Source organism: Danaus plexippus, unplaced genomic scaffold (assembly GCF_018135715.1).
Source record: "Danaus plexippus unplaced genomic scaffold, MEX_DaPlex mxdp_45, whole genome shotgun sequence".
In the NCBI taxonomy this organism is placed as follows: domain Eukaryota; kingdom Metazoa; phylum Arthropoda; class Insecta; order Lepidoptera; family Nymphalidae; genus Danaus; species Danaus plexippus.
In genome coordinates, this window is record NW_026869865.1 from 165,060 (window position 1) to 175,906 (window position 10,847).

The following is a 10,847-nucleotide window of genomic DNA, read 5'->3' on the forward strand; positions in this document are numbered from 1 at the left end:
ACAGTGAACAGACCAAAGGTTATAGGCTTTATGACTCTAAAATAAGGAAGGTGTTTATAAGTAGAGATGTTGTATTCTTGGAAAATACAGTGATGAGACATTATGCTAATCTACCTCTCTCAGAATTCACTTCAGAACCTGATACACATAAAGCTGAAAACCATAATAGTGAATTAACATTAGAAACATCAGAACAAAGTGCAACAAGTGATGAGTCATATCACTCAGATGAAGGATCTTTGTATGAACCTGAAGAAACAATAGATTTGCAAGACATATATTCAAATGTGACAACCAGATCAAAAAATAGAAGAAATATAGAAGGTAATACCTACTTATGCTCTGATGGCTTTTCAGATCAGCAAGATGTCCCACAAACATACAGTGAAGCAATATCTACAGACAATGAAAGTGCAGGAAAGTGGAAACAATCAATTAGTGAAGAGTTGTTGGCACATAGAGAAAACAAGACTTGGGAGCTGGTGGATAAACCACAAGGAACAAAAGTAATTGGCTGTAAATGGGTTTTTCGTATTAAAAACCTGCCATCTGGTCCACTATACAAGTCAAGATTATGTGCTAAAGGGTGTGCTCAAACGAAAGGTTTAGATTACACAGAAACTTTCTCACCCACAGTAAGATATGATTCTATTAGGGTTTTACTTTCAGAAGCTGCTCAACATAATCTAGAGATGGTTCAATTTGATGTTAAAACCGCATTTCTATATGGAAACATACAAGAGGACATATATATGACACCACCAGAAGGTTTGAAAGCACTACCAAACCAAGTATGTAAACTCAATCGGTCACTCTATGGTCTTAAACAAGCACCTAGATGCTGGAACAATAAATTTGATAGTTTACTAAAGAAATTTGGATTTGAAAATAGTCATTCAGATAAATGTGTTTATATTGGTAATGTAAACAATGACATAGTATATCTGCTACTGTATGTCGATGATGGGCTCTTGTTATCAAGATCAAAAGAATCTTTGGATTTAATTATACATGAATTGAGTAAAAATTTTGATATTAAACAATGTAAACCAAATAATTTTGTTGGACTACAGATAGAGAAGTCCAAAGGATGCATATTTATTCACCAAGCAAACTACATTGAAAGATTATTATGTAAATTTAATATGCAGAATGCTAATTGTAATGTCATTCCAGTAGATCCTCACACCATACTAGAAAACAGCTCAGCTGCTCCAGATAAGAATATACAGTACAGGGAAGCTGCTGGCTCCTTGATGCACCTAGCTATAGTAAGCAGGCCTGATATTATGTATGGAGTCAGTCTGGTGAGTAGATATCTCAATTGTTATGATCACACACACTGGAATGTAGTGAAGAAAATTATGAAGTATCTAAAGGAAACACAAAACTATGGTCTGTGTTATCAATCATCTAGTAGTAATACACTACAAGCATATAGTGACGCCGATTATGCTAAAGATACAGGCACACGACGGTCTTTGACCGGATATGTTTTTATAAAGAATGGAGCTGCTGTAACATGGGCAACTCAACGTCAACAAAGTGTTGCTCTATCCACTACGGAGGCAGAATTTATGGCAGCATGTGCTGCTACAAAAGAGGCTCTGTGGTTGAAAAGACTATTAACTGATATTAATTCATTTAATCAAGATACAGTGATATTACATATTGACAATCAAAGTGCAATTTGTTTAATTAAAAATGTAGACTATCACAAACGCTGTAAACATATAGATGTTAAATATAATTTCATCAAAGAAAAGTTTGCTGAAAAACAAATTGATTTAAAGTATATATGTACTAAAGAGCAATATGCTGATATATTCACAAAAGCTTTACCTAGAGATCAATTTCAGTATCTAAGAAGGAAGATTGGATTAGTAAAGTTATTGTTTGGTAAGAGTAAGTAACTAAGTTTAAATAATTAGAGAAAGCATATTGTTGTGATTGATTTTAAGTTAAGTTATATTGTGTAATAAGACATATTGTGTAATTAGAGATGTTTTGTGCCTATTATTGAATTGTTGTATTTCTTATTTTAAAAGAAGGGCTGTAATTTGGTAAGAGTGTTGTAATATTAAAATTATACCCTTCTTTACCGATTGGCACAACATTTTTGTGACACACATCACTACTGCCACATATACACCTTCTTGTCTCTGATGTAACTCTCAATAAAACACGTTTGCTAGAATTTTAATCTTTTAATTAATTTATCAAAAACAGATGTCACCTGGTGACGGTGGATATAATATTCCCTCTGTGTAGTTGTATTTGAGCTTTAATTCCGCCCACATTACATTATTTGAATGATCGTTTAGCTTTCTGCTCAGCCGCGTCACTCGCTTGAACAAATGTCCTCTTCAATTTGTTCTCTCTTGTTTTTTTATACTGCGCCAACACTTTCTCAGCTAGTTTTGCTATCCTTTTCATAGTCTGTTGAGGATATCTGAAGGAAGGAGGTTTTATTTAATTGCCGTTTTAAAATTGGCTTAACTCAAATTTAAAAAAAAAGGTACATTTTATAGGACAACTTGAAATTTCTTATTATAGTCAATAGTTGCAAATATCTGTTTCAAAATCTATGAATCAACATCTATTGTTGGTATTTTAAACGCAAAAGTTTTTAAAACTCAGTTTGTTTCGTCACTGATATATACAGCTATGAAACTTCTAAGACTAGTTGTATCGTTCACACTTGACATTAGCGAAATGTATAAGGAAATGCCAATAACTCAAAGAGTAGAATAAATACAAATTAGTTGTTTATTTTTATAAGTCAAATACCTGCATCCCAGGAACTCTATATTCGTGAACAACTGTGCGAGAGTGATCAATTCGGATTCCTCGAAGTTATCTTTATGCTCCATCATGAAGCTGCGTCTCACTTCCCATTGCTCGTCCGATTCGTGCTCCGTGCGCAAGGAATCCACGTCAATAGTGGTTTTCATTGCTATTCTCTTATTGCACTAGTTACAAAGTTAGCTCCGGCACTATTATGTAATAAAAAATTGTGATGCTATTATTGTTATTGTTATTACGTATGAAAAAAACAGTAGTTATTTAAATTAAGACCATAAGACGTACATCACAATACTACTTCAGATATGCAAATTGTTGATAGCGTTCTTCTTCTTCTTTTTGGTTAGTGGCGTTTCCTTATAGATTTCGCCAATGTCATGTGCCAATATTATATTGAACTATGTAAAGAGGGATTTGTGAATGAACAAGGTTGCGACTAGAGACTAAGAACTTTAATACTGCGGAGATCGTTCACCGAGAGCTAAAATGTTGATGTATCTAAAACAAACAAGAAAAGACGCATACTATATATAAAAATAGTTAATTGATTAAAAGACACACTATCTACAGTTTGATGTTATTTTGGTTAATAAAAGAACATAGAATATAAACAAAAGGAGAATCAACAAAAGAGAGCAAGGACTTGAAGTCAATGGGGCGGGGGATATCGGGAGGGAGGAGATCATAGAGAGAGGAAGACAGTCGAGGGCATGTGAAAAAGATGTGATCTGGGGATCCTTCATCAAGACCGCACTCACAGAGAGAGCTATCCTTTATGCGTAGCTTAGCCAAGTGGACGGGGGTACACGCGTGACCTAGCCTTAATCTACAGATTATACTAGAAACGCGCTTATGTAAGTTTTTAAAATTGCAAAACCAAGGACGAAATGGAATCAAGGATTGGACATCCGCATAGTATTTCCCTTTGGAACGGCTAGTTTTTAGCCAATACTGTGTCCAGGATGAGAAAAAACGCTGTTTTGCAATGGGGATCAAATCATTGGGATAAACCCCGAAGTGGTCCATACAGCCGGTATTAGTAGCATCTTTAGCATAGTAGTCTACGGTCTCATTGCCGTGGATGCCAGAGTGGCTAGGGATCCACGCAAGTCTGACCTGGATATTACTACTTTTACAACGGAAGAGAATATCTTTAATCTTTAAAATGTAGGGATAGTTATGTTTGGATATAAAAGGGTTCCTTGCAATAGCCTGGAGGCAACTTTTAGAATCACTAAAAATAATAGAATTGTTCAGCTTATGGGACTCGACAAAACTCACTGCTTCCAAAATAGCTATAGACTCCGCAGTGAAGATTGATATTTCGGAGGGAAATTTAAAATTTAAAATAATGTTGTATTTTGGGATCCAAACAGCAGCACCTGCATTACTTTGGTCGGCCATTTTTGAGGCATCCGTATAAATGCAGAGCCAATCAGACCAGTGCTCTTTTACGTAATTTTGAAATTGAACGTTTGCAATAGCGGAACCTTTATCAATGCCAAACTCAAGCAAAATTTGAGGATGGAAGTTAAGGACATCATATGGAGTGGCAAAAAGCGGGAACATTTGGTTCTGTAGAACGGGACAAGGGAGACGAAGGAATTTGACTAAACTAGTAAGGAGACAAGGATATTCTTTATGGGACCAATACTTGTTAGAAGGAATGAGATCAGAGAGAGAGTTCAGTTTAGGAATGAGGGGGTGATTAGAAAATTGAATGACTTTTAAAAAGAAACGGTCACTTAAGTATTGTCTTCTAAGATGCAGAGGGGCTTCACCACATTCTACCTGAAGAGCGTTAATTGGAGATGATTTCATAGCCCCACAAATTATTCTCAGGCATTTAGCTTGAATTTTATCAAGAATAGACAAGGCAGATTTAATACAAGGGACAAGGAGAAAGGATCCATAATCAAAATGACTGCGTATTATAGCATTGTATAAAATTTTTTGAGTATAGGGGTGGCTGCCCCACCAAACACCAGAAAGAGAACGCAAAATGTTAATATTATTTTCACATTTTTTCATAATATTATTTATATGTTGGATGCCAGTTAGCCTCGAGTCCAAAGTAAACCCAAGAAAGTTGACTTTATCCTTAACCATAAACTTTTGTTGTCTATAAGAAATAGAGATATCTGGAATAGATCTGAAACGAGAAAAAACTACCACTTTGCTTTTAGGAATAGATAGAGATAACCCGTGGTTATGCAGCCAATCCTGAAGGTAGCTTACAGCTGAGTTGAGACGGGAAGAGGCCTCATCAATTTTCTTTGCAGAGACATAAAGAGCCAAGTCGTCGGCATATTGGAGGACTTCACAAAAAGGATTGACTGAGAGTTCTAAGTCGAATGTGTACATACTAAAGAGTAACGGGCTAAGGACTGAGCCTTGGGGAAGCCCTTTCCATACTTGTCTAGGAGAAGAATTATAGTTAGGAGAGCGAATGGAAACAGATCTAGAAGACAGAAGACTGAGGATAATGTTTAGCAACCTCGCAGGAATACTCAGCTGGAGCATTTTCTGCCTGAGTATTGGAAGAAGAACATTATCATAAGCTGAAGAAATATCTAAAAAAACGCCAACCACACATTCCTTTTTTGATAGAGCAATGCGGATGTCGGTCAGAATTATACTTAAGCTGTCGATGGTACCAAATCCTTTGCGGAAGCCAAATTGAGATTTAGCTAATAATTTTTTGCTCTCTACAAACCATTCTAATCGATTTTTAATCAAATGCTCTAATATCTTGGCCATAGTGCAAGACAGAGCTATTGGTCGGTAGCTAGAGGGGTCTGAGTTGGGCTTTCCATGTTTCAAGATGGGAATAATTAATTGTGTTCTCCACTCCTCGGGAGGAGTGGAGAACACAATTAATTATTCCCATCCCAAAGGCTAAAAATATGTTATTAAGGATGGATAAAAAAACAAGTTTCGTGGGGGTAGAAGAATTGTAAATAAAAGAATAAGGAATACCATCTATTCCTGGCGATGAGTCCTTGAGACCCTCAAGGACGGTTGAAAGCTCCTCCCAAGAGAAAGGGGACTCAAACTTGTCAGAAGAATAACAATGCGATAAGGGGGGGAAAAGTTCTTCTAAGGAAGGAACTGAAGGAGGGGCTAATTTGAAGGAGAACTGGTCAATCCAGCCTGAGGAGTCATTAGATGAAATGATAGCACCAGAAACAGAATTCCGAAAACGTCTCAAATTCTTCCAAATCTTAGTAGGGGGAGTACTAGGAGAGAGTTCTTCACAGAATCGAAACCAACCAGATCTTTTCTTTTCTGACAGAAGCCTGATAGTCTGGGCTGCCACTCTCTGATAAGAGGTGAAATTCTCTGGACTCATAGTCTCTGAATAAATTCTTTCTGCATTCGAGCGTTTCTCACACCACTCCGTGCATTGTGAATCCCACCATGGAGGAGAAGAGATTTTACCAGTAACTGAATTTTTAAGAGGGAAAGAATTAGTCGCGGATACTATAACGGCGTTTTTGAAGAGTTGGTACATAGCAAGAACGTTGTGCGAGTTAACTAAGGGAATTTGAGAGATTTCTTGATCCAGAAGGGATCTGAAAAGTGGCCAATCAGCTTTGAATAAATTAAATTTAAGGAGAGGGGGAAGAGTGGGGTTAGGTTTTGGGGAGGCGGGGTCGGGGGTAGAGAGTAATATGGTAAAATGGTCGCTACCATGAGTAGAGGGGAGAACAGACCAGGTCAAACTAGGAGCCAAGGAGGGGGAAGTTATTGAAAGATCAACTGCAGTATTTGGATTCTGATGCGGGGACACTCTACGAGTAGGGGAACCATCATTCAAGACACATAAATTTAGTTCATCACAGAGATCAAGAAAGGGGTTAGAAATAGAGTCAGAGTAGTAACAACCCCAAGAGATATGGTGGATATTAAGATCACCCAAGATAAGGACAGGAGGGGGAAGAAATGAGATAATATGCCTTAACTCAGAGAGTAGGGCAAGGGAAGGGTTAGGGATATAAATAGAGAGGGAAGAAATATTCAAAGCTCTGACAGCAACGGCAGAAATGCCTTCACTGTGGGGAGGAAGAGAAATTTGGTTAAAGATTACTTTTCTAGAAATCAAAATGGCAGAACCAGCATAACCGTCTGGCCTGTCGTCACGGAGGCATGAATAACCTGGAATCCTAAAGCTGGAGCCAGGCTTGAGCCATGTCTCCTGAATGGCAAAAATAGAGGGGTTGTAATTATTAATGAGAGAAATAATATCATTTTTTTTATGGTGAATGCTGTGACAGTTCCATTGAAGGATGTTTGGCATTTTGAATACTATTTAAAATCTGACTAAGCTTAGATACAACATTGTTCGGTAGTTGGGAGTCATCAAAACGGGAGATTATGTTTAAAATAGTGGATAGGAGGAGGTCTAACAAATTATCATTGGCTGTCATATTTTCTGAGGGATAAGCACTACCGTTGGGAAGACTGGAAGGAGGTGAACGAATTATAGTATTATGGGACTGTTTGTCATAGCCTGAAGTGGATGCAGGAGCAGGAGGAGTTTTCTGCGTGAAATGGGTCTGTCGATAGGAAACCGAGTTAGGATAGTTCTGAACATAAGATGGAGATTGAGCTGAAGTATGAGGGATTTGAACTGCAATTGTGGAGGGAGAAAACTGGGAGCGGGAAACATCTGCAAAAGATTTCCTAACTTGAGGAAATCTAACAGATGCTTCAGAATAGGAGATGTTCTCTTGAGACATCACTAATTTAATTGCCCTCTGTCTAGCATGTTCTGGACAATTGGAGTCAGTAGCTTTATGGTTACCGGAGCATAATAAACAGGTAGGGGGAACGGATGGATTGGAACAATTGATACCTGCATGGGGCTGGGCGCAGATGAAACAGCGCTCTTTAGAACGGCATTGAGAAGCAATGTGTCCAAATCTGCAGCATTTGTTGCACTGTATAGTAGGTAGTATATATGTTTGCACTGGGAGTGAGGTGAAATAACAAAAAACCCTATCAGGAAGCTTTTGGCCATTGAATGTTAATACTACTGTAGGGGTAGGAATCCAAACAGTAGCATTGTTGTCTGTAGTTTTTCTATTTAACCGACGAGCCCTAACAACGGCACCAAAACCCTCAGGGACTACTAAAGATGAGACTACCTCCTCTAGAGCCCACTCCACTGGCACATTTCTTACTATACCCATACGGGTAACATTAAATGAAGGAATTATAGCAATGTATTTAGATGCAGCAAGAGCTGAGTGATCCAGGAAGGTATTAGCCGCATTCGCTGATTTAAATTCCACAGACACTCGATTGCGACCAATACGCTTCACACCATCCTTAATTATGTCCTTGATGTGATTTTTATGTAAGAAGAGGCCGAACTTTATGGGACGAAGGGAAGTACTAGAGGTCAGTTCACAATCACTACTAACATGGATCAAAAACGGAGCTGCGTCCTGATCTGAGTAACGTTTTTTTGACACTTCATACTCAGGAACAGAATATACCGACTGGATCGAGCCGACTGTTTGGGCGATAGTATTTTTTTTCTGTAAATGAGTAGATTTGGAGTCATCTAAATTTTGCCTTTTTCTTGAAGAGGGGATCGGGACCGGGTCAGTAGGGGGCAGAAGGTCAAGGGAATCATGGTTAGGAATACAACCTCCCCCAGGATCGGGGGGCTCACCACCGTACATATCTACTCTAAATAAATACTTACTTCTACTACAACACACTTATATATACACACAGAATACTAAATAGACAATCAACAGAAATTCAACAATAAGGATAACACCGGAAAACTAAAATAAGAACGCAAATTCGAACTAAACACTTGTTCTAGCACGTTCCTCACCTCAATCTCCGTTAGTAAACTTAATAGCTTAGTATCTTTATATACCCCAGTGATCAGTTATTGCGATACTGAACTGACCGTTGATAGCGTTTCGTAAACAACTTATTTGACATTTACGGTTGTTTTTGACAAGTGACCGAGTTTTAAAGGGATTGATTTGTAAAAAATGTTTTTTATTGCATTTAATACAATTCTCAAATATTAAATTTAATTTATATACACAAGACAAATATAATATATTTATTTAAATCCACAACTCTTTCAGTAAATACTTTGTCAATTACAATTATTCGAGCAAAAACTAAACGTACTCATAATTTGTTTGACTTTGATATAAAAATCATAATATAACCTGAAAAAGTTTAAAACCGAATGGAAATAATTGAAATTGCTATTGGAGGTATAAATCTTAGTCTGAAGGATATTAAAATATATTATTGTTATGTGTGAAGAAATATTTATATATCCACTTATATAAAATAAGTCCGAACTTTGCTTGAATTTTTTTCTTATACACATTTAAAATGGCAAATGGTTTGAATATTCATATACATTTTGGAGGTGGAGCTGAGTTACTGTTTGATAAAATCAAGAAGCATGTCGTAGAGTTACCGCCGGCGAGGAAATATTTCCCGGATGCTGATATTGAAAAATGGAGGATAAAAGAACTTTTGATTTGGATAAAAGACAATTTATTGAAAGAAAGACCCGAACTATTTCTGCAGGTGAGACGAATACACTATCATATTAACATAATATATGAAATTATATGTATAACTTTGTCAATACAAAAATACACTTAAAATTATGAAGTACGTAAAAAAATTAACAGTGGTAACTGTATAAAGCTTCGACTTAAAAGTTTAAAAACAGAATATTAGTTAAACTTTTCAAATTAACGTAAATATTTTGTTTTGTTAATATGATTAACGAATCATTTTATTAACATTCCAGGGGGAGTCGGTGCGTCCCGGGATACTGGTGCTGATAAATGATGCGGATTGGGAACTGTTTGGTGAACTGGAATATGAGCTACAAACAAACGATGAGATCACATTCATATCCACCTTACACGGGGGATGAAAATAAATAACTGACCTCTGTATTAATTTTATATATATGTCGGAGGAAGCCATTGATGGAGTTGCTGGTTGATTGTACGATACTGCATAAAATTGTCTCTTTATCATCTAAACACATTTTAGAAATCTTAATATAATTTAATACGCATTTTTACATTGTTGTAAAGCCTAAAACATGTTTCTAATAACGGATTTGTGATTATATTTAAAGTAGGAAGTTATTAAGTAGCCATTGTCAACTGAATTACTGTTTAACGCATAGTGTGCAATGTTTAATGTTTATTGAAATTGTAAAAACTTCTAATAACTTTTAATTTGATCTTACTTTATAAGTTACGTTTTTCACAGATTAAATAACATTATTGTCGTAATTTAAGTAACGACCAATCAGAGCAGAGCACGTAGCTTGAGTGAGGTCGAGGCGTCATCTTTATATAAGACAGTTTGACAGTTGTCACAGGTTGAGGTGTAAATTGGGGATGGATCGAGTTGGATCCTTGGAGTTGGTTTATTGGTGGTGTTAAGAAGTGGCGCTTTGAACTCACTGCTCGGTCTTAACAGTTAAAACTTGTCTTTCTGATTATTAATTATCGGCTTGAATGTGTACTGTGATTTTGTGATTTAAACGTGCTGAAACTAAATTAAATGTTGTGAAAACCATAATCGACGTGTTTTGTGTTCGCACTTTACCCTCATGACGCCCGCCAAGTCCTCAACGACTATAGATGATGTCGTTGAGAAAAGTGTTTCTCCGACATATTATTACTTTAATTACAAAACACAACTGACTTTTCAAAGAAAATAATTAAAACAGTACGTCTTCTTGGTAAATCACTTGTTTATTTCCAATTTCACAAAGTAATGCACAATTACATCCAAAAAGGCTCTTTATATAATCTCTCCTCCCCTCTCCTCTCCTCTCCTCACCACACCTCTCCTCACCTCTCCTCACCACACCTCTCCCCTCCTCGATACATCACACCACTCCACACCTCGCCCGCCGCCAACTCGCCCCTTAGTCAATACAGCTCCTCTTATTTTTTGTTACAGTCGGCCATCCTGGAACAATTGCGCCGCAATTGGCGCAAACATTCGATTAGCTTTCC

The 10,847-nt window shown here is 37.0% G+C and overlaps 3 protein-coding genes across 6 annotated transcripts; 1 reads left to right on the plus strand and 2 right to left on the minus strand.

Moving 5' to 3' along the window:
* Positions 1 to 2,187: 2,187 nt before the first annotated feature.
* On the minus strand, positions 2,188 to 8,771 carry LOC133320664 (partner of xrn-2 protein 1-like). 3 transcript variants are annotated; one of them, XM_061529297.1, is made up of 4 exons: positions 8,660 to 8,771; positions 3,091 to 3,303; positions 2,791 to 2,996; positions 2,188 to 2,452 (listed from the first exon to the last, which is right to left on the minus strand). In XM_061529297.1, exons 3-4 carry the CDS (start codon positions 2,952 to 2,954, stop codon positions 2,305 to 2,307), a joined length of 312 nt encoding a protein of 103 aa, XP_061385281.1. In that variant the 5' UTR covers positions 2,955 to 2,996; positions 3,091 to 3,303; positions 8,660 to 8,771; the 3' UTR covers positions 2,188 to 2,304. The 3 variants fall into 3 exon arrangements, with proteins under 3 accessions (XP_061385281.1, XP_061385282.1, XP_061385283.1); XM_061529298.1 differs by having other exon boundaries at positions 8,522 to 8,660; XM_061529299.1 differs by lacking the exon at positions 8,660 to 8,771 and adding an exon at positions 8,235 to 8,406.
* On the minus strand, positions 5,696 to 8,219 carry LOC133320662 (uncharacterized). Its single transcript, XM_061529293.1, has one exon. The coding sequence runs from the start codon at positions 7,998 to 8,000 to the stop codon at positions 7,062 to 7,064; it is 939 nt and encodes a 312-aa protein (XP_061385277.1). The 5' UTR covers positions 8,001 to 8,219; the 3' UTR covers positions 5,696 to 7,061.
* A 245-nt stretch (positions 8,772 to 9,016) lies between the features above and the next one.
* Positions 9,017 to 10,404, plus strand: LOC133320663 (ubiquitin-related modifier 1-like). 2 transcript variants are annotated; one of them, XM_061529296.1, is made up of 3 exons: positions 9,017 to 9,059; positions 9,221 to 9,384; positions 9,614 to 10,404. In XM_061529296.1, exons 1-3 carry the CDS (start codon positions 9,032 to 9,034, stop codon positions 9,740 to 9,742), a joined length of 321 nt encoding a protein of 106 aa, XP_061385280.1. In that variant the 5' UTR covers positions 9,017 to 9,031; the 3' UTR covers positions 9,743 to 10,404. The 2 variants fall into 2 exon arrangements, with proteins under 2 accessions (XP_061385280.1, XP_061385278.1); XM_061529294.1 differs by lacking the exon at positions 9,017 to 9,059 and having other exon boundaries at positions 9,066 to 9,384.
* Positions 10,405 to 10,847: the final 443 nt, after the last annotated feature.

Excerpts from the sequence above, each read along its gene's own strand:
- LOC133320664 (XM_061529297.1), bottom strand. The coding sequence starts at position 2,954 with ATGAAAACCACTATTGACGTGGATTCCTTGCGCACGGAGCACGAATCG. Across the intron at positions 2,453-2,790 it reads ATAGAGTTCCTGGGATGCAG|ATATCCTCAACAGACTATGA; the intron begins GTATTTGACTTA and ends TCCTTCCTTCAG.
- LOC133320662 (XM_061529293.1), bottom strand. The coding sequence starts at position 8,000 with ATGGGTATAGTAAGAAATGTGCCAGTGGAGTGGGCTCTAGAGGAGGTA.
- LOC133320663 (XM_061529294.1), top strand. The coding sequence starts at position 9,184 with ATGGCAAATGGTTTGAATATTCATATACATTTTGGAGGTGGAGCTGAG. Across the intron at positions 9,385-9,613 it reads GACCCGAACTATTTCTGCAG|GGGGAGTCGGTGCGTCCCGG; the intron begins GTGAGACGAATA and ends TTAACATTCCAG.